At 36.0% G+C, this 21,672-nt stretch overlaps 1 protein-coding gene across 1 annotated transcript in view; it reads right to left on the bottom strand.

Moving 5' to 3' along the window:
* DENND1B (DENN domain containing 1B) overlaps window positions 1-21,672 on the bottom strand; it is a 149,356-nt gene that overhangs the window by 25,214 nt on the left and 102,470 nt on the right. Inside the window, exons 13-16 of the mRNA XM_033067460.1 lie at window positions 16,493-16,618; window positions 8,528-8,629; window positions 4,646-4,736; window positions 640-680 (exon numbers count right to left, since the gene is read on the bottom strand). Of these exons, the coding sequence (XP_032923351.1) occupies window positions 640-680; window positions 4,646-4,736; window positions 8,528-8,629; window positions 16,493-16,618 (360 nt within the window). The remainder of the gene's footprint in view (window positions 1-639; window positions 681-4,645; window positions 4,737-8,527; window positions 8,630-16,492; window positions 16,619-21,672) is intronic.

Genomic DNA, 21,672 nt, shown 5'->3' with positions numbered 1-21,672 from the left:
CAGTACGTCATTCCACAGCTGACACATTTATCAAGGCACTCCAACAGAATGATGGATTTTTGGTCTTCATTCACTGGTACCATTTCAAAATCAATTCAGAAGTTAGGCTATTTTTCATGTGTTCCTATTATATTTATTATGCAACTAAAAAATACTTTGACATGACAGGAAGAACTATCTCATTTAATCACCCAAGAATTCTCTTAATCTAAAATAATATATTTTACTAATGCTGCAGAATAGCAAAGTTATACCAAGGGTCTTCTGCTAGCCAAATTGCACAAATCCATAATAACAAAATTGTTATTTACTAGAAGTGATAAGGTTCATATCAAATTGTCACACCTAATTCAGAGTTATGGAATGTAACATGGTACAGAAAGCAATGAAATCTTTGACTACAAAGACATAAAAACCTTATGCATTTTGGCAGTTGTTTTGTGCATGGGAATTTTTTTTTAATTCTTAAAAAAAAAACCTCAAAAAATTTTGGCATATACTATAGACTTGGTGTTTCTTATACAATGTACTTACATCTCTCTCACAAATGAACAAACTTGTACCACTACACAGAGGTAAGGAAAAGGATGAAGACCAAAGGACAAGGTGGCCAGTATAATTACTTAACCAAGTTTATACCTTCACTGTGTGCATCCACTGCTGATAAGATCTTGAATTTCCTGAAAGAGAAATGTCAAATTAACACAACCAAACATACATTCAACATTTTAAACGTTGAAATCCTCTTCATTATCAGAATAAAAAATGTACTTAGAGGATTACTTAATTCTTTCCAGATAGACAAGGAATGTGAAGATAATAGTATGCATACACTAAGAAAGAAACCCAGGAATCTCTTTTTGCTTGTTTTCTGTTTCCTTTGTAAAGGCTTATGTTTTCACCACACAAAGTGTTTCATTCCAATTGAGGTAAAAGAGAAATCAAAACGATAGTAAGGTAACACACTTCTAGAAAGTATAAAAAGGAAACCAGTAACTCAAAGGAAAGAATAATGTATCAATGGCATTCAAGCATAATGATCCCCCCGGGCAAACTTTCAAACACAGCAATGACATGGTCTCCAGAAGGTACCATACCAACAAAAAAATCAAGAGAAAAGTCTAAGAGTTATGTCACAACTGTATATTCCCATGCAGAAAAAAATTCTTTTAAATTATTAACTGTATCTACTCTCTTTCAGAAAGAAAAACCTCTAAAGGCAAGAGAGAGCTACTGACTTCTGTAGGACCACTGAGGACTGAACTGGCCACAAAGGAGCACGTTAAATTCTACTTGATGAAGAAGTCAATACTACTTCCCAAAGGTGCTTCAGCTGAACAACAAAGATTAGGTCCATGATCCCTGAGAAAGTTTTAGAGTACATCAGTCACTCAAATGCTCCAGTACTGTGAGCTGCTACTGACCCCATACAAGACATTCACTTTGACAAGAATGCTCCAGTTTCAGAGTTTGACCATGTTGAAAAGACCATACTGATAAAACATTACAGACTTTAACAGGAGCTCACAAAACTCCTCAAGTGTTACAATAATCCATTAACTAAGGCCTGGATAGAATTATTCCACGGGCTAATGAAAGCCAAAATACACTCCTAGAAAATTTCTGACAGATAACTGGATTATTGGAAAAGGTGTTCCTAATTTTCAAAATGAGGTGAAGAAACACAAACTCTTTAGACTCATTTCAGGTACTTTCACCCATTCCACTCAATTTTACAAGCAATTTTGAGACAGCCAGACTCTCAGGAATGATGGCACAAGTGAAAGGAATGTTTCCTTACAGAGGAGAGACCCTCATGATCATTATGATCCCATCTCCATTATGAACAGTAAAGAGCACCCTAAAGCAGAAACAATTCATTTTTCACTTCTTTGATTTGGTTCCCTAGTACTTTCAGGGAAGGAAGCACCCAAATAACATATATAAGGTGAAATTTAACCTCTGCTGGGGTGTTAAGGATATTGTATAACTCATAAATGCTTTCTGTAAAATGGTATTTTGTCGCTTTAATTCTTGCCAACAATGTTCATGTATCACCTGTCTTGAGGTGTCCTTAACAGTGACTCTTTCCACAGCTGAGCTTTCTCTGTCATAACCTGACTCAAACAATTAATAGAAACAATAAATGGGATCACAGCAAATGACCAAGTTTAATGTTCATCCAGTTATGTAGTGACACTTCAGGGATGGCAATCAAGAAAACAGATAAATACTCATCTACAGACAGCCATGCTAACATTGCACACCCTCAGCTAGAGCTGAACCTCCTAAAATCCTGGTAAAAAAAAAATCTGAACCCTTACAATTAATTATCATTACAAAGGAGTTTCAAATGTTTTTATTTCTTCAGTTTTCTTTCTATTAGCACCAGTGATATTTGATGAATCAAAAAGAAAAACCTGCTGTAGTAAAATTAATGTAATTAAAAAATAATTAACATTCTACAATACATCTGAGTGCTAAACCAACCCATCACTATATTCTTCTTCTATTGAAAGTTACATAAAGTTCGAAAACTAATACTTCTATAGAATAAAATGTAAGAGAAAATAAAATTTTAATTAGAAAGTGCAAACTAATGAAGATGTCTCACAAATTTATTTTCAGACACAGACACGCAAATAAGTTTTGACCACTTTTCTCTTTAAAAGAAAATAATTTAAAAATAAAATTCAAGATTTATTCTTCAATTTTGAGTTTAATTTTATTTTCTGCTTTTGTTAAAGTTGCATATGTGGAAAAATGCAAATTTAAAGAGATTACTTAAAGAAACACTTTCCCCTTGAATTTGATTCAGTAGTTTTTAAATTATAATGTCTACACTAAGAATGTGTTCACCTGTCCTTTTAAAAACTTGGAGCTAACACTAACTTTCTGTGACTTTTCTGAAATCTGGATTTCACCTGTTTTTTTTCAAACCTTGGGCTTCCTGCTAAAGTTGACAGGAGTTAAGTCCGCAAAGAGATCATAGTTCTAGCCCATTAGAGTCACAAAATGTCACCTTCAATTGCACACATATTGTTAGCCCTGCACTTCATAACAATAATGAGACAGCAGTTATGTAAATACTGAGTATGTGCCCTAAGCAATTTGTCCACAGCCTGGCACTATCAGCTTGTCTGACTTGAAAAGCACACAGGCAGTGCAAGGCAGCCCAGCAGCGCTGAGCGCTCCCTCCTGAGCAGAGCCAGGTGAGACACAGTTCACAGCCTGCCACAGCACAGCCAAGAAACAAGCCTTATCTAACTCCTACTGCAGTTTTATTGCAGCCTCCTGACCCCTAACTGCAGTCAGCAAACGAGCTCTGAATACTGACATCACCTATCTGAATAATGGATGCTCAAAGACTCAAATCTGTTTACAGAGCAGCGTAGCTTACCTTAAAAAGGCAGGGGAGAAGTAAATCTCTGTATAACCAGCCACAATTTAATCATGAAACAAAATCCCAAATTATGTGCTAGATTCTAGCACAAGACATAGAAGGCAGAAGAAGGCAGTGAAAATCTTGAACAAAAGAAATTATGCACTTTGAGAATAGAGAAGTTATTTTTTTAGGAGGTGCACATGGCTCTGTAGCACTTGAAAGTTTCCCTATGGGGGCCAAATCCTCTCCTCAATGTGTCCCAGTCAAGGACAGTCCTGCGAAGGAAGCCCATCCAAAGCTGCCATCTGCACCTCAGTGGAGTTGCTCACATCACCTAACCTCCATCTCCTCAGGAAGCTCCTACACCACTTTCAAGTTTGACCATAAAATAGCATTTGTGCTGTCATGCATATTTTGAGCCCATCTCTTAGACCTGGGCTGGTTTTGGCTGCAGTAGAGTGAGCAGCTGTGTGGTGCTGGGTTTTAAATATGACAATGCCTGAAATAACAATACACCTGTCCTAAATGTTTAACCGGAAACCACTCCATAATCCTGTAAAAATCAGCACTGGATTCAGGATGCACTCTTCCACATGGGTTAGCTGATGTGAAAAATGCTGCAACAATTGTCAGTGAACACAACTGAGGCAAACAACATGAGGAATAATATTTTTCTTAATGAAGAAGATAAATTGCCATGTCTCTTCTCAGATCACATATAAAAATTAAAAAAAAGCTTTCCCTTTTTTTAAGAGTAACACATTCATTGGAGAAAGCAGATTTCTCTTAACATTCAGGACATCACTGTGATTTCTACACTGCAGAAATAAGTAGATGTGAATAGAAAATGAAGTGTTTGTGGAAAACATAATTATCTAGAAGTTAAGCAGCACAAATGTCAAAATTACTTTGAAAATACAGTTTACACTGAATGCATCATATTATATAAATATGCAGTTAAAAATGTAAACACTATAGTGATAACTCATCCTATATTGAAAGCTAAGTATTATTTTACTGTTCTCTTGTTTCCCTTCATTCTTGGAAAGGTTTTACCCTTTAACAAATCACTGCTGGGACACATACTATTATGTATCCAGTTACATCAGTGTATTAAATGAAGATCTATTTGTTTAATCCTGTAAAATAATACTTAGATTTCAGATCAATGACTTCTAAAACTCACAGGACATCATGAGGACATCATGTCAAACAGTTCCCAAAGAAGTGTCAATGAGCACTCCCAAATTAATTCTGTACCTCCACAAAAGCCTCCTGCTGTGATTTCTTCTTCAAAAACATCAGAGAATCCTCTTCCCGCATTTAATTTTGATAGCCGACCATCAATAAACTGGAGGTGAGAAAAAAGGGTCACACACACTTTGTTGTCTCTTCTATTGTTTTACAGTGTTAAAGTTTTAAATGTGTCCATTTTAATGGAATCTGTATGTTCAATACCATATATATCTTAAGGATAATACACTGCTCTCAGATGCACTTGATGAGAGCAGGTGTAACCATGAGCAGCAGGAATATAAGTACAGATATTATTTATACTTTCTGTATTTTTCTAATGACGAGAAAAGAATTTATTTCCTTACATAACAGTAACTCTGGATTTGTTATCATAACCATAAAAGGGTCACCAAGCCATTCCCTGATGTCCTGTTGTGAAATTGTGGCTCTTTTTAAGCACTAACCCTTACTTAGGTGCATCTACAGATGCAAATTGCAACAGTTGTCCTTACACAGAGGTTACACCTGCATGAGCACATGAATTTGCAGCTATAGACATGTGTATATACAAAGACTGAAATGTTCCAAATGTGTCAGAAAAAGCCAAAATGAGAAAATTAACAATTAAACCACTCAGAAGGGATGAATACATTCTTTTCAAGAATTATCAGGCTTCAAGGAAGTAGAACAAGCACATTCCTATAGATTTAAAATTCTTTCAAGAAGGAACACCTCCCTTTTTGTTTTGAAAAGGCTAACTCAAATCTGACAGATAAAGTGAGAAAGCAATTTTACAATTACACACAATTCATCTTCTAGGAAGAATTATGAGTTATTCACTGGTACTAAACAGCACATAGGAATGAAAAATAATTAATTATTTGGTTGTATCATTATTTATGACTGATTATCCAAACAGTGTCAGTGACAATCTGATGCCTGCCAATGGACAGAATAGTGACATGAACAAACAAGTTTCTCAGAAAACAAAAATTCCAGAAGCAAGAATAAGGTAAGCATGAAGATATTTCTCTCTTCCTTGTCTAGATTGCTACTTATTTTTTTCATTTTACTCCAAGTTGGCCCTTTTCCAAATAGACTGGTTCATGGTCAGACCACTGTGGGATCCCTGGATTATTTCACAGTAAGAAAAAGAGATAAGAGCACCTTCAGCTACTGCTGAGAAGAAACCCCCCCAAAAAACAACAACCTCTACTGCCATCCCTTCCTTTGAACTGTAAAACATTATCTCTTTGGGGAAAAGTTATGAATTCATTCCATACTATAAACTAGCATAAGATTTATGGACATACTCATCATCTGGTAAAATCCTATCAACAGAAGGCTGAGACACTGAATTTGAGAGGGTCACACCAATTGAGTATTTAATATAAATACTGACAAAGAGAACTGTTGGCAAAATGATACTGGAGACATTATTTAAAAGAAATGATAAGTGTTAGTAGTGGTGTTAGTAGTAGTTACTACTTTTGAGTAATTTACTGTTAATGATTGCACTTAAACTGCTACATAAATAGAATAGCATGCGCAATTGCACATAAAATTTATGGGTTTTCTCCTTTAATTTTTCAAACCCACACTCTTCAAGCTCACAGACTAAAAAATCTAGGCATGCTCTTCCAAGAAATGTATTCATTTTGAGAGCCAAGGAGCCCTTGGTTGATTACCTCTTTCAATGAAAAACTAGCAATTCCAGTGTTACCCTTGGATTTTAAGGTGACTAAAGATATTATCTTCAACTGATTTTTAGTTCTAAAACCAAAATAGAGACTACATCCACTTCAGAATGTCCAAGTAATTTTATCAATTCTTAAAACCAAAAGATTTTTAGAAGCAAAGAAAACATAAATTTGACTTCCACAAAATAACAGCTCATATCTCACAGGAAGAAAGTTCAATTCATTAAGATGGCAAATGAAATCTGCATTACTAACAATTTTCAAAGACTAATGATTCCTGAATTCATTATTTATTTTTCTAAGTAACACTTTCTAACATGTTAGGAACAAATTCCAATAAATGTTGCAGATTACCTTGCTGATACAAGTACACTATTTAAGGAGATAGCCTGGCATTAGGCTTCAGGCTAGTTCTGAGAATGAATTCATATCTTCCCTGGACACTCCTGAGAACTATTTGACACATAAGATTCAATTATTAATTACTTATGTTTGCAGCTTAATACAAAGGTCAGTTATCTTCCATGCTACCCTAATTAAAGGGACAGAGGAGGGATTTCATAGAACAGCACAAATACAGCTCACTTGTCAATTATGGCAAAAAAGGGTGCATTTAAAGCACCAATTTTCTGCTTGGTCTAGGTTTAAGGCTGCCCCTGAGAACTATTTTCTGCTTAAAAGACTTTCAGAACAGAATAAAATACAGTTTGATCTCTTTGAATACAAACAACTTTGAAAACAGCTCATTTGTCAGTGGGAAAAACTGGAAAAGATGCAGCTGGGCTGAGGATTAACTGAATAAGTAGGAGTAACCTCTGCAACAAGAACCAGAGCAATGAAAAAAAACTTACTACTACTATTAAACCACACACATCATCAAAATTGTTACTATTTCCTAATCCTCTATTATTTCCTTCAATTGAAATAAAATTAAAACAAGCTATAAACAAATTGTAAACCGATTCTGTTTAATTGAACACATTAAAATGTAATGGGTAAGTACAGAGCCAGCCCATTCATAGCAGCTGAACGTTTTGTTTCAGTACTACCAGTGTGACAATGTAGAAACATTGCTTGTAAGCAGCTTTTTATTAAGAAAAATTCATTCTACCTTATCTCACCAAGATATGCAAAATGTAAACCACACTTCAATCTGTTACTTCTTCCCATTTCAATCCAATCAATCATACTTCAAAAGGTTTCAGATTTCTTATTTTATATAACCATGGTAAAATTAAAGGAGCCCGATTTTGTGATCATATTTTCATGGGCCTTCTACAAAATACAATCCCCACACAAATCTTTAGACATTAATCTCTGATTAACACCAAATATTTTTTCAAAACTTAAAAGATTATACATATAATGAATTTCCCAAATCCATCATGGTTCTGTATCTTCAAAGAAATCCCCCTAATTATTTAAACATGAACTTTTGTGTATCAATCATTCCAGGCAGTTGCAGGCAAATATATGTTTTCATGACTCTTCTGATTTCACTCACATTTTCCTTGATTTTCATAAAAATTTAGTGATAAGTTTAACACCCTTTTCATGCAATGGGGTCAACTGATGAAAAGAGAGAAGAGTTACAGAATAAAATCAAAGGACAAAATCTATTTCAAAGACTGTAATCAAACTATAACTGAGTTGTGCTGGACATTCAACAATTTGTCCTCTATTATTTCAAATTCTGCATTAAAAGATCAGCTAGAACACAGTTCAGACCATCCATACAGTCCAGGTTTGTGACATTCTCTATATGTATACTTTAAAAAGCCCAGCAAAGAAAACTGTAGTTGCAGGATGAATTCAGTTTTAAATAAACACCAGCGAAGTCCAATTTAAGTTAAGCACTCTACTGTTTAGGCTCTTTGGGTATAAGCCAAGAGAGCTGAAAATGAAGTCCAACCATCAAGCTGGGAGATCCCTGGTTTTTCTTGTTTAGTTGGGTTGCTGACTGGCTCTGAAGAGATGCTGCACTGGCTCTGCACCCTGGGGTTATTTTTTTGTTCAGTTTCACCACCACTCCTTTGAACTATAACTGCAAATATAAAAATACAACAAATCTGGGATGACTCTACCCAAAGTACTTGCATTTAGATTTCATCCCAGATTTTGTAGGCTGACAGAAAGGAAAATACACTTAAATGCAGATATGTTTTAACAGAAAATGATGAAATATGGGCCATTTACTCTCTCATACCTGTTTAAACAGTTGAAGATTAACAGCTGTTTCCAGAAACTGCTTGGTTGTACTGGAACGATGCTTCACAAAACTATTCTCACAGAAAGTTATAGGCTCTCCCTAAAAAATGGAAACAGAAGAAGAATAGAAGGTGAGTATATATATATATATTGTAACTCAGTCCAAAAATATGTGTCTGCATCAAATTAATTTTACGTTTATTCTACCAAGACATGAGAAGTTAAATATGTTGCTGATTTAAAAGGAAATGATTGAAACACACATCTATTTTATTTTTACACAAAATAAAGGCTACAAACTGAAAAAGGTTTGACCATTAACACTTGATACAATAAAATGTATTTTCCCACATAGGAAAAGTGCACAGCCTATGGATACCAGAACGTTTGGATGATGACAGAAGATAAACAAGTATTCATTGAAAAGTCAGAGCTTGTTGAAAAAATCTTACTGAAGACAACACTCATTGAAAGAAAGAGATGCTAATAAGACTATTTATAAACAATAAAATTCATTCCTCTGTTATTCCCTAATTTCATTTAAAATTTGCTGTCTTCAGTGTGCAAAGACCACTGGATGTTCCTGAGAAGCATTTTCCCAATTTTGTTACTCTTGTCCATACTTTGTGATAAATATTTGAAGCTATTTGGAATAACTGGACAAGTAATAGAAACACTATTTGTGTGGTAATCAAGGTACAAAATCAGATTTCACCATAAAGCCAAAGTCCTCTCACCCAAGTTTAAAAAACCAAAATGACTACCAGGTTAGGAACAATTACCAAAGGTCTCAAAGACACAAAACTAGGAATGCCACAAAATGCCCCATCCAAGCCTACCATTTGAAATTTTACTACCCAGAAGCTACATCTCCACTGCAGTCCCACAACAGAATAAAAGATCCCTCAGCCAATCAAAGGAAGAAAGATCAAAGGGAGCTGCTACACTGATCTTCACAAGAGCTCCAGTCACTTTAAATACAGACTTTTTAATGGCCATGATCACCCCAGCTTTGTGCCCCTAGCCCTGCTTAACTCCAGTGGCACATGGCACTTCTGCATTTGCCCACCATTCCAGCTGACTGCATGGAGATGCTTCCAGAGTGTCACCAAGCACTTTCTCCAGGAGACTTAGCTGAGTTTGCTGGAGCAGCTGTAAATAATTTTCAACAACTCCTTACACTTTATTTTTAAATAGTTCAAATGTGACCCAAGGGTATGCGGCAATAAAACCACTGCAATGTCATTTTAAGATCTATTCTTATACCATCAAAAACTTCCCTCCTTCCAAGTCTTTCTTTTCTTTCAGACTCAGCAAAGTATTTAAATTCAACAAGTCTTGCATCCTTACTTCTTTATGGAAGCTCTGATTTTATAAAAGTTCTCTCACTGGAAGAACCAGAAGCCTTACATTTGCACAATCCTTGCCCCATCCCAGGGCAGCTGGAGTGCTCTGAGACACAAACCCAGCTCAGTACAATACACACCACTGTGCCCATCAAATCTCCAGAAGCACCCAAGTTATTCCCGCTATCCATCCCAAAATAACTGCTGAACACATACACATGCAGGACATGATGGATCTGCCAAACAGCCTGAAATACTTATGGTACTTTAAACAGCATTGCCTTCCTGACCCACTTTGCATTAGCTACTCTTGAGCTCCTAAACACTCTTGTCTAAAGAAGATGACCCCAAGCTACTTAGCAAATCAAAGTGCATCAACACAAATGGAACAGTCTCCAGTGAGACATGGTGGTATAAGACATAGTGCTCCTGAGGGCAGACTCTCTTCTCAGTTCTGTTGCTCTTCCAAAAAAATTCAATGCAGCAAATTAAAAGAACTCCCTATATAAACATATATACATACACACACACATAAAATATTTATTTATTTACTGTTATACAAAGAAGGCCTTCTGGAAATATAGAGGCTTTGTAGGAGTACAGCTCTGACTAGATGATGCTCATGACATCCTAGGAAACATTAAATTTAGGAATAAAGAGAGAAAATATTTTCAAAAAAAAGTATTTAATAAAATAAAACCTAAGATACGCTTCCCTGTGCCAGTCTCCCAATTCTCTTGGGATAGATGAAAAAGGAGAGGTTATCTCCTTACAGGAGAGAGAACAGGCATGCTTGCTCTGCCCTTTCACACCAGCCAGGGAAGAGAGAGCAGCCAGTCAGTTTTCCTGATGGCACTTCTTGTGGTGGAGACTTCTAAGAGAACACCAGGAAATGATAGTTCAACACTCATTTTCAGTGCACGGCTGTAATATTTTCCCAAATGCTTTCCTTTAATCACTGGATGTTTCAGATACCTAGTATCTGCACTGGTGCATCTGTTCCCTTATCAGACGGTTCAGACACAGAATAACCAAAGCTATTTCTCTCCTGAAAATTCATTTAATTCTATAAGGAGTTCACATCCAAAGGTCATCCATATTATTTCAACCTGCTGACTGTGAGACTGATTTAAAAATTTGAGTAGGTTTAAAGCTCCTACCTGTTCAGCACATGAAAATGAGAAAATCTGTTGAAACCTGCAGAAATTCCACATGGAAGCTTTCTCAGGGTATCTATGGTAACTTTAATGAAATTGCATTAAATAACACAATTAACTCCTAGCTCTTTTATTTGTTCAATGTTCTCACCAACAAAATTGTTTTCCAAATAAAACATTTAAAAATCTTCAAGATTATTAATGCAAACACAAAGCCTTTTGAAGTGCTATTTAACAAGTAAATTATTGAATCGCTATAAACAAAACTAGCTCTCTTTTCATACACAAAGCTTGTAACATTCCTGTTTCTGCACATACAGCTGATTACCTTTAGAAACTGAGTTTTGGAGGAATGCTGCACTGATATTTATTTAACTGCTCGACCATCAGCTGGCCCCTGCTGTATTGATCTACAATGTACTTTCACAACAGATTCGATCTAAACCCAGTGGGGACTCTGTACTGAAAAGTAGACAGCTAATACTCACACCAAACAATCTATGCCCAAACATGATATCTGTCCTTCTAACAACAGTTGCTACAGAATTTTCTTCCCCTTTCATAGCTTGCCACACACAGCAGGAATTTCTTACTCTAAGCTACATTCACGTTTTAGGCAAGCTATTTATACAGACCTCAATGGAACATGAAAAGTGAGCTAAACCAGTGTGATCATTTTAAAAGGGATGAAAACCCCTAGATTAGAAGGTGTGTTTGTGCTTTCTAAATCTAGTGATACTTGAACAAGAAGTAAAACCACTTTTTTTATTGCAGAAAACATTGCCTCACTCTAGCATGACTCATACCAACTATTAGTTCTATTGCAACAATTAACATAATTTCATTTTGATATTAAATCTCTGTCATTTCTGAGATTCATGAGCTCTCTGACATTCAGAGATAAAGGCCAAGGGGTAACTGAGCATGTACCGTGATCCTTCTCAGGAAGGTACCATTTACAAACAAATTTTTCCAAAATGTGCAAATTTCTTGCAATTTGACAAAAAACCCAAAAATATTCAGATATATTGATATTTCTTACAGTCAATTTATACCTAAAACCGACTCCTATTGACACAGCATCTATATTCAAAAAAGGACCAATAACAGTCCTCAAGACAAATAAAACAATATGCTTTTCAACATGTAAAATAGAATTCTTATGAAAGTTACATAAATAATCCTAACAGGTATTACACAAGGTGGTTCTGGATTTAAACACCAACTGTGTTCTGCCATTTCATTACTCTTTCTGTGCACTGCTGTACTTTTTATTCCTAACTCCCGGGGGAAAGGTAAACAAGTCAATGCCCATTTCAAGAGATAGCTGTCATTTTGAAACTCTATAATCATTTCTTATCTGTGCATCCTCAAATAATTCAGGTGCATTCTGAATCTATTTTTTTTTTTTTTTACAATATAAACTGCATTTATTTTATTGTATGGTTCTGATTTATTGTATGTTGAACACAACATCTGTTGGACAGCTGATGTCACTGCTTGTCAATACTGGCCCAAAGCACCCAGTCAACATTCAATTCAAGAGAGTGACAGATTCTGCCATGCTCACCAAGGAGGTTATTCTGTCCCCCTCCAAACTCCTAATGCTGAGCATTCCAGAGCAAGCCAGCAGCCTTTGCTCTTCATTTCTTCATTCCTGATGAGTGATGTTCCAAACATCACAACTTAAAATAAAGCTGTTCTGCATTTATTTCTTTTGTTTTAACATCGAGAGCTTCAAGGATTTTATCCTCAAAAGAGAGGTAATTAATCTCTGTCATGGTAAATAATTTTTCTATTCAATATTTTTAAACTCCTTCCTCGTTCTCTTATCTACCACTCCCTCTCCAGACATAGACTGCCTTTTTAAGAATTCTTTACATCACATATTATTTTATTAACTGCCCATATTGCATGATTTATGAAAAACATGTACTAGTCTTTGCCTTCATCTGCCCATGTACACGCAGGAAGAACGTGTAAAGCAAAACAGTTGGGGATAACACAACATCACACACACCCTGATAACAAAATGACACAAACTTCACAACTGCCATATTTGTGTCTACGTCCACCTATGCCATCAATTCTGAAACATGGAACATGTAGCATTACCCAGGAGAAATTCCCAAATGTTGGACTGCCCAAATCAGGAGCAACACAAGGTTCGAGGCCAAGTTGTGAGCACCCAAAGTAAACAATGTCTCAAAATGGATTGCAGTCCTGTATGTGAAGGAGACCATATACAAAACCATTCTAATTCACCATTCCACTGGTAATTCCTTTATCTGCATTATTTTTAGGTCATTTATCGAATGACACTGAAGCAATTTTTTTAATCATCCCCACACACCACGCAGGGGGTTAAACTAAAGCAGAGTTCCAGCTAGTCAGGGGTATTCAACACCAGACTAGAATCAGAACCACAATGAAGGCAGAAATGCACACTGTGTGAATGTCAGGTCCTTAGCACTAGCTGGGCTGCTTTGCTCTACAGATCCACTCCTATTGCACAACATTTGCTAATGTAAAGTGTAGCATATTAAAAAGTACTCTTAACAGCTATATCAATTTGACAGATTAATTTAGTAATGATTAAATCAGGAAAAACAGCTATTTCTTTTACTGGATTAAGTGTTTCATTATCATTTAATAGGCACGAAAAATTATTATAAACTTTCGCTATTACATGTCATATTTCCTGTCTGTATTGGAGTAGTCAGATTTTCCATATGGTCCTTCAGAGGCCCACGAACTCTCTGCAAGACCCCTGAAGATTCCCATTTTGCCTTTCACCAATCATTTTTTTCAATAATTGCTAGACGTTTGTCCAAGACATATTGCTATACCGGGGAGAATCTGTCCTGTGCTGCAAACAAACATTTGCACAGAATGAGTGCTCAGTGTGATGAACAGCGTTTGGAGTGGAGAGAAGTGTTGGATGAGTACAGACACTATTAAAGCTGTTCTTTACTCAGAGTGAATATTAATGACAGTTGTTTCATGTTTCAAGTTGAAATCATACAGGACACTGTTGCAAGGAAAATAGTTCACTTAGACATGTTTTTCAACTTTCAAGCAATTGATAACTGTCCAAATACATTATTTTATTTTTTCATCAGGAGGCTTGTGATCCTCAGAACTGTACCCCAAAAACACCTCAGTTCTTTATTTTGAAAATATAAGTTTATTTCTAGCAGAAGTATTTCAAATCTATATGGAAAATATTTTCATTTAAGTATTACCCCTACAGATTTTCTACACAAAGACTACTAGAGTTCCTGAAAGAAAGGAAATTAAGTCTGTAGCTGTAGTTTAAATTATCTTATTAGATCTGGCTCCACAGACTCCAAAACAAAGGGAATTATTTTCTTTGCAAGAGCAGTTATCAGGCCTTGAGACTTTTCAAAAATATACCTTATACAGTCAAATGTGATTTGATTTTTTTCAGCTTTCCAATTCACAAAGGAAAAGGCAAATGCAGAATGAGCTGAATAATCATGTGAAAATCCTCTTAACTTCTACTAATCCCAAGTAAATTCAATTTTTCTTTCACAACAAAAATTATGTGAAATACTGAATTAGTTAAGATTATGAGAACACAGCTCAAAATAACAGTTACAAGGGGGTTTTATTTATTTTTATATATGCTTTGTCTTTGGACAACTTGATATCAATCCAAGATATGCTAGTATTTGCCAGCAGACTTCTGCCTGCTAAGATATTTTGAAATAAAAAAAAAAAACAGGCCACAATGGTTTCATAAATATCTTCTCTCATATGCAATCAGTGGAGCCAAAGAAGATAAATCTGCAAAAGAAAATAATGCAGAAAGACAGACTTCAAAGGTCATTTTGACAAATGTTTGCCAGTTGATGCACAATGCACTGTTTCCAGTACAGTGCAAATGTAGAGATCTCAGATATGCCAACAGTTAAACTGAAATAAAATGGGAATCAGTTAAAAGGTGAGTTCTTTTCAAAAGAGATGCTAACCAGGATGCTAAAGAACTTGCACACTCAGTTCCCCAGTTACCAAAACAAAGGACTGACAGAAGCTTATTTCTGGTCAGAACAGAGTTAAGGACATCAAGCAGACTGACATCCTTCTGTTTGCACATATCCTAAGTGTCCAAAAGACAATTTCTGACTTAACAGCTCTTCCTGCAAGCTGCCATGAGTTGGCATGGACTAGTGTCCTCACCTTTAGACTAAGGAGCAAATTAGATTCAGGTGGTGGCACTATGGCATAAAGGATAACTATCTGTTTTGTTGAAATGATTTGTTTTATTGAAACGATTTGTTTTATTGAAACAAGCAGTGTGTTGAAACCCAGCAATTTCTAAAACAGGTGCAGCCCTTTCAATATGGAATGCAAACAGGATTTCCATATCATAGGAACTAAATCTGTACACGACTGCATATCTGCATGGGACCTCCCCTCTCACAACAGTGGCTCCCAGTGGCAGCTGCTGTGCAAAATGCTCATGGCACAAAAGACTGCCTGGAAGAGAACCACTTGGGGAGAAGGACGACCCAAGGGCCAAATTGTATTTTAAAGATCGCCAGGAAAGCCCTCATTTGGAATTAATGCTGATCCTATCCATTTCCATCAAGGAATACCACAGCTCCTTAGAGTGCTCCTCTCACCCCAAACATCCACCCATGTTACACACCTCTACCAGCTTTACTAACTTGACTCCTCAAGTGAGGATGATTTTCTCCTATCAAATCTGAATTTATCTCAATCCATCAGAAAATCAAGCACCGTATCCTCAGAATTCAATTCACCCAATGTCATCTCAGTGCATTTGATCAATCCTACTACTACCAGTAGTTTGCAAGAAAAAAATCTAGACTGATGCATTAAATTAATCTCTACGTTTTTTTCTGATAGATTATTTTATCTCCAACAGGCGCAATATGTACCACCCTCATTATTTAAAAATTATGAAAGCTCATAAAACATTAATCAAGTGAATACCAGTAAAACATGAAAAATAAAAATTCTGAGTTTCTGATGAGATGAAATGGGCTTTCATTTCTCCTGTCTTCCAAGTGTAACCAAGGTAAGTGTATAAGGGGAGAGATGCATGTCTGACTCATATTTGGCTTCTGCCCTCCAACACAGCAAAACCACTGGAAAAATGATGGATTCTGAAAGGCACAGTCCCCCTTCAGTTCTTCAACACATTAAACCAGGTGAGCTGTGTTTGAGCAGCTTCACCAATAAAATCTGATTTTATACTAAACAAAGAATAAAACTGATACAAATAAGAAAGCTGATTTTGGATGAGCCTTTTTCAGTACAATTCACTGTTGAGAGATGATGGTATCTTCCAATTCCTTAGCACAGAATAAGATTTAAAAACAGACTATAAAACATTTCACATTTTCCTTGACAGAATGAGACCATGCTCTTAGAAATCCAGGGAAGACAGGAATAGGGAAGCCATCTTACTGGTTTGTATCTCAGTGCATCTCTGTAGGATCCAAAGAGTGCTGCCTGTGCCCGAAGGAAGGCCTTGGACACTCCGTCGCCCGTCGCTGTCGACTGCTTTTTCAGTTTATTTTTCAAGGCCGAGACCTGCGTGACAGAGTGGAACAGTTAAATTAACACCTCAGAAATTGGTACAGCGAGGTATGAACTCAATCAGCAGGCAAACCATAGTGTCTATAGGTCAGCCAAAAATTCATCCTCCTCCTTGATAGCTTATCTTTTTAACTGCAAGGAGCACCTGCTGGTCTGTTAATTGAAATGAAGGCAGGGGATGATGGTAGAGTGCTAATGCAGATTGGTTTATGCTCTCTTTTTTTCCCAAGGCCTCTTGACATAAATAAGCTTAATTATTTTACAGTAAAATGCACGAGTCACTTTACAGCAGGTTGTTGTTTTTTTCCCACCATAACATGTATTTGTTTGCTTGCATGTAGACAGTTGTGTCTGTTTTATTTAAGCTATGAAGGTTTATTTTTAAGGACTCTTAATGGCCACTTACTATTGAGTGCAAAAGAGTATCTCTTATTTTAGGTCAAATTCCTGTATTACATCATTTCTCATGCATCATGGGAGTACCTGCTACCACAGTCAAATAGCTGAGAAAAGTTTTTGTAAATTCATTGTTACGCTGCCTTTAAGTTGTCCTTGAAGATAAAACACATGAAAAGGAGGAAAGGAAAAACAGTAATTAGGAAATGGCTGCTATTTAGAAGAAAAAAAAAGAAGAAGAAAGAAAAAAGACCATCCTGATTATAGTGGTTGACTTTTTTAAGGAGGTTTGTCTTTTTTTACTTGGTTGTTTGTTTGTTTGGGTTTTTTTTCTTGATTAGACAGAATTGGAGAGAAAGAAAAAAATGAAAGGGGGGGAAATTTAAATAACTGTCACTTGGATATACTTTGGAGGAAAATCATATAATTCTGGAACTATTACAAGATATGTGGAATTATACCCAGATACAGTCTATACTCTCCTAATTTCCCTCATGAGGGACACCTGGAAAATAAGTCAACTCTATTTATACAGAATACACATTTCTACATCCCTTTGTATTGCAATGTACTCAACAAGTATTATTTAAGCCCCCAAATGAAGTATCATTCCGAGAAACTATTTAAATGGAATATTATAAATACAAATTTATCACCAAAACAGCTTTCATTCTTTTGGAAATATATGCAAGAATGAGTATCTTTTTGTTTCTTTATGCAAGCAGTCCTGACTGCTCTTGTAGATGATGATTGTAATTGAAGTGTCAACCTAATTAACAACTAAACTTTGAATAATGCTAATGAGAACTGAACATGGCATCAGAGAAAAGACCAGCTCTACAGGTGATAAACCTTCACAGTAGTGACATTTTCCAGTGTAAAGTCACAGTTACTGTGATCTGATCAAAGAGAGAGACCCCCATTGGGTCCAATTATAAGTATAGTTTGGAAAAAAAAATTATTGAGTTATGATGTTCATAATCTATGCAGAAAGGCCTTTACAGTATAGGTCTTTTCCCCATAGCTGTGATCTTTTCAATTTATATCCAAGCTCCACAGATCTAGATAAAAGTTTAGAGCCTGATTCGTTTAGCCCATGGAAAGCACACACCAAGGCTCATTTACGTTCTTGCCTTACACCTCAAAAGGAAAAAAAAAGTACAAGTCTGAGTACAAAAACCGGTTAAGAAGTTCAAGGTTGAAAAAAATGCATGTCTTGGTTTTGTGGTCGGATTTTTTCTTTTGTTCTGTATTGTACGATTACTTCATAGCTGTAAAAAATAAGATTTCATTGTGGGGAAAATAAATGCATACAAGGAAGATCTGCCCACAGACAGTAACACTGTTTGATTAAAATAAAAGCAATAACATGAAGTCAACAAGAACTGTCAATGTCAAAATTTTGTCTCTTCAAGACCAGCAAAGCATCTTCTAAAAGTAAGGGAGGGAAAAGGTAGAAAAGGCTCTACATTCTTCTAAATCCACATTCTTCTAAATTATACCATATGATTTTGGGAAAATTATGGGAGATAATAAGACAGATTAAAAGAAGAGAGGGGGTATAGATAATGCAGAGCAGAGGGATTACATGACTAAATGGGGAACATAAATAAAAAAGGTACTTTCTAATTTTCTCAGTTCTGGTAGGCCCTAAGCACCCTATCGTAAATTTGATTAACAGGATGCTTTAGACAAAAAATGTGTTAAAAAGAAAAATAGAAAACAACCAATCTCCTGCTCTGCTGCTATACTGGTGTGTTGTTAAGAACCTCCAGTGGGCTGGCACTTTGGAGGCAGGCACTCCGGACAGATACACGTTTTTGTGTGCTGTCCTGGAGGGACTTGGAGCCTCAGAAAGGCAGTGCTGGAGTTCAAAGAAAGCTCCTCTAGCTCCTGCTTCTCTCAGGGGGCAGTGCTTAAAGGCAAGAAGAGCTCCACCAGATTATTCTGCAGAAGAAGCCTGCAGAGACCATGTGAGCCACAGCTGTGTGAGCCACAGCCCTGATGTGCTGCTGTCCCAACAGGACCGTGGCTGCAGCACTCCTGGAGTGCCAAGCTGAGGCCAGTGAACACACAAGCAGAGGACAGTGCTTACTCAGGGCCCAGCCCAGCCACACTTGGCTAGACTGATGTCAGATTCTCCCGGTTCCATATGTGGATCAGAGTGACAGAGTGATAACACAGTTATTACAGCCAGGATAGTAGGCACAGCTAAGAGACAGGGTCCACTGAACTCCTTGGAAGGACCTGGTACACAGCAGGATTGTGATTGCCTAGATCCATGCACATCAAACCAAGGAAATGTGAGATCCCTTTGGGTGACATCATTAATAGCATGTAAAATTATTTCAAATTTACACAATTCTGACACCAAGCCAAAAAAATAGCAAGCAGCATCTGTATCAAAATCTTTTCCTCATTTGTATTTTAATCCATCTACCTGTGATTAAGAATGCCAATTTTTTTTTCCTTTGTATCTCTTTTGCAGAAATATCCTTTTACAAAGTTTAAAAATAAAGAACTGCAAGCAACAAACTGCAGGGGTTGTAATGCTGTTAAAATTTACTTCTAAAGACAGCAGTGATCTGCTGCAGAAATGGTATTATTAATTTACACTAGAAGCAAACTGTTTTTATCTTCTCCTAGCAACAGCTTCTCATAGAAAGGTGACTTCATAGGACTGCTAAACACTGCCAGTGAAGAGCAATCAGGACATCAGGAAGGTTTAAATCCATACACCAGTTTTTCAAAGATACAGATGAGACTGATATGCAATGAAGTGGATCAAATACATCGAAACATACTGAGTTGGTCATTGAAACAAAAGCTATCATTTATTTAAATGGTTACCATACGCCCTTTCTAGGACTCCAAAACTCTAAGTATCTGATAGACAGAAAACATGACTAACATCTCTTCAATATCCATGTAAATAATCATATAAAATTTAAAAATAAGTTAATAAGATCACACAGCTATTAATCAAAGCCTTTGTTCCTGCAAAAACTCAAAAGCACACATAAATTTAAACACATATAGAAGAATTATGTTTGTATATGTTTGTTGTCTGAGGAATATGGAACCACACACTGTGACTATTAGACATCTGGACAAAAAAATGCAGATATTTCTCTGGTATTAGCAACATTTGTTATGTTTTAAAATACTTTTTCCTTTTCCCTATCAGATGATGCCTCTACAAAAGTAAGTAGAAGCTCACTCTCAAAAAAAGAAAGTAACAGAAGATCTCAGAGAAAATGAACAGAACAAGAACCTCAAAACAAACTAGTCTGATATTTAAATCACTATTTCTAGTAAAGGGCTTCTATGTATTTGATTATTTCGTTATTATCTACATGCAGAGGAGTTAGGCATCTCAGGGAGACCTCCAGCACTTAATCACAATTTCGCCATTTTGACAAAAACAACTTAAATGCAAATGTTTTCAAATCCAGTTGAACTTTTCAATCTCATATTCCAGCTTCTAGAATTATATCAAGATTCAACAGAATCTCAGCTTGAAGAACTTGTTCACAATAAACAGTTGCAAACACTGCTGACCACTCTGAGTTTCTAAAATATATTAGTAATATTTTTGACTATTTTCTGATGGATAAAAACATCATAAATTATTCTATTTATATTTTGCAAAAAAAATTTTTAATTACTCTGTTATACATTGACCTTAATTTCTTTATAATACCATTAATCATCATATTTTAAGAAATAATTTGCACTCCCCATAATTGCTGCATAAAGTAACCAATTTTCTACATGAATTACAGTCTACTTCTCAAATGCTACTTAGAGAACAGTAATGTTCATATGCCAAATTTATGGTGTTAAAATCCTCTGACTTTGCGAATCTCAAAACTAAAGCTCTAAAGCCCAGTTTAGATTCTCTACTGCATCACAGTGTGTAGTACCAGGCAGTACAAACAATGCACACCTTTCAACAGCTCTGTAGCTTTTGCAGTTGGCAATATTTAACAACCACAGAAGAAACTAAAAGACTATAAAGTGTGCTTTTTGCTGAAGATCATCTTTATAAAAGTTCTGTTCAGTCTATGATTTCAAGTCATTAAGATTTGGTTGCTAAAAGTGATGCTGTCAATTCTGCAAGCTGTTTGGGAAAGTGTTCACATCTGAGCAAAGGAGAAGTCTTTATGTCAGAGTTAAATGCAAGTAGGTATTGCAAGGTCAGGCCCAAAATTTATAAATTTCAGTCTATGGTCATGAATGTTCTAATGCCTTATATTATTAAAAAGTGGTGATCTCAGTATTATTATATTAGGAAATTTACTCCCAGAGAAGTAGCTCCTTACTTTGGTTTTTTTTCCCTAATTAAAAAATAATAGACAAATTCACAGTGAAATGACGAAATTTAAAAACAAGCTTTCTTGTCAGAAGAGTGAAAAAAAGAGGGGTTTTCCCCCTTCCAAGAAAACAAAGGATTCCTAAAAGTCTTGCCCTGATTTATTCGTCCAATTTTAAATACCTTAGGAGTAGCGGAACTGCTACTGGCATGGTAGTATTTCTAACAGTCGATAAATCTAAAATATTATGTGTGAATATTGGAATGAAGCCATTAAGAAGATTACAGCATGCAACGCAGCAGAGGGTCCTCATGAAAAAAGGACTGGTAATTCAGG

The sequence above is a fragment of the Catharus ustulatus genome, chromosome 9 (assembly GCF_009819885.2).
Source record: "Catharus ustulatus isolate bCatUst1 chromosome 9, bCatUst1.pri.v2, whole genome shotgun sequence".
Taxonomy (NCBI): domain Eukaryota; kingdom Metazoa; phylum Chordata; class Aves; order Passeriformes; family Turdidae; genus Catharus; species Catharus ustulatus.
Note: the sequence above shows the minus strand (reverse complement) of the source record. Positions and strands in the feature narration are given on the sequence as shown.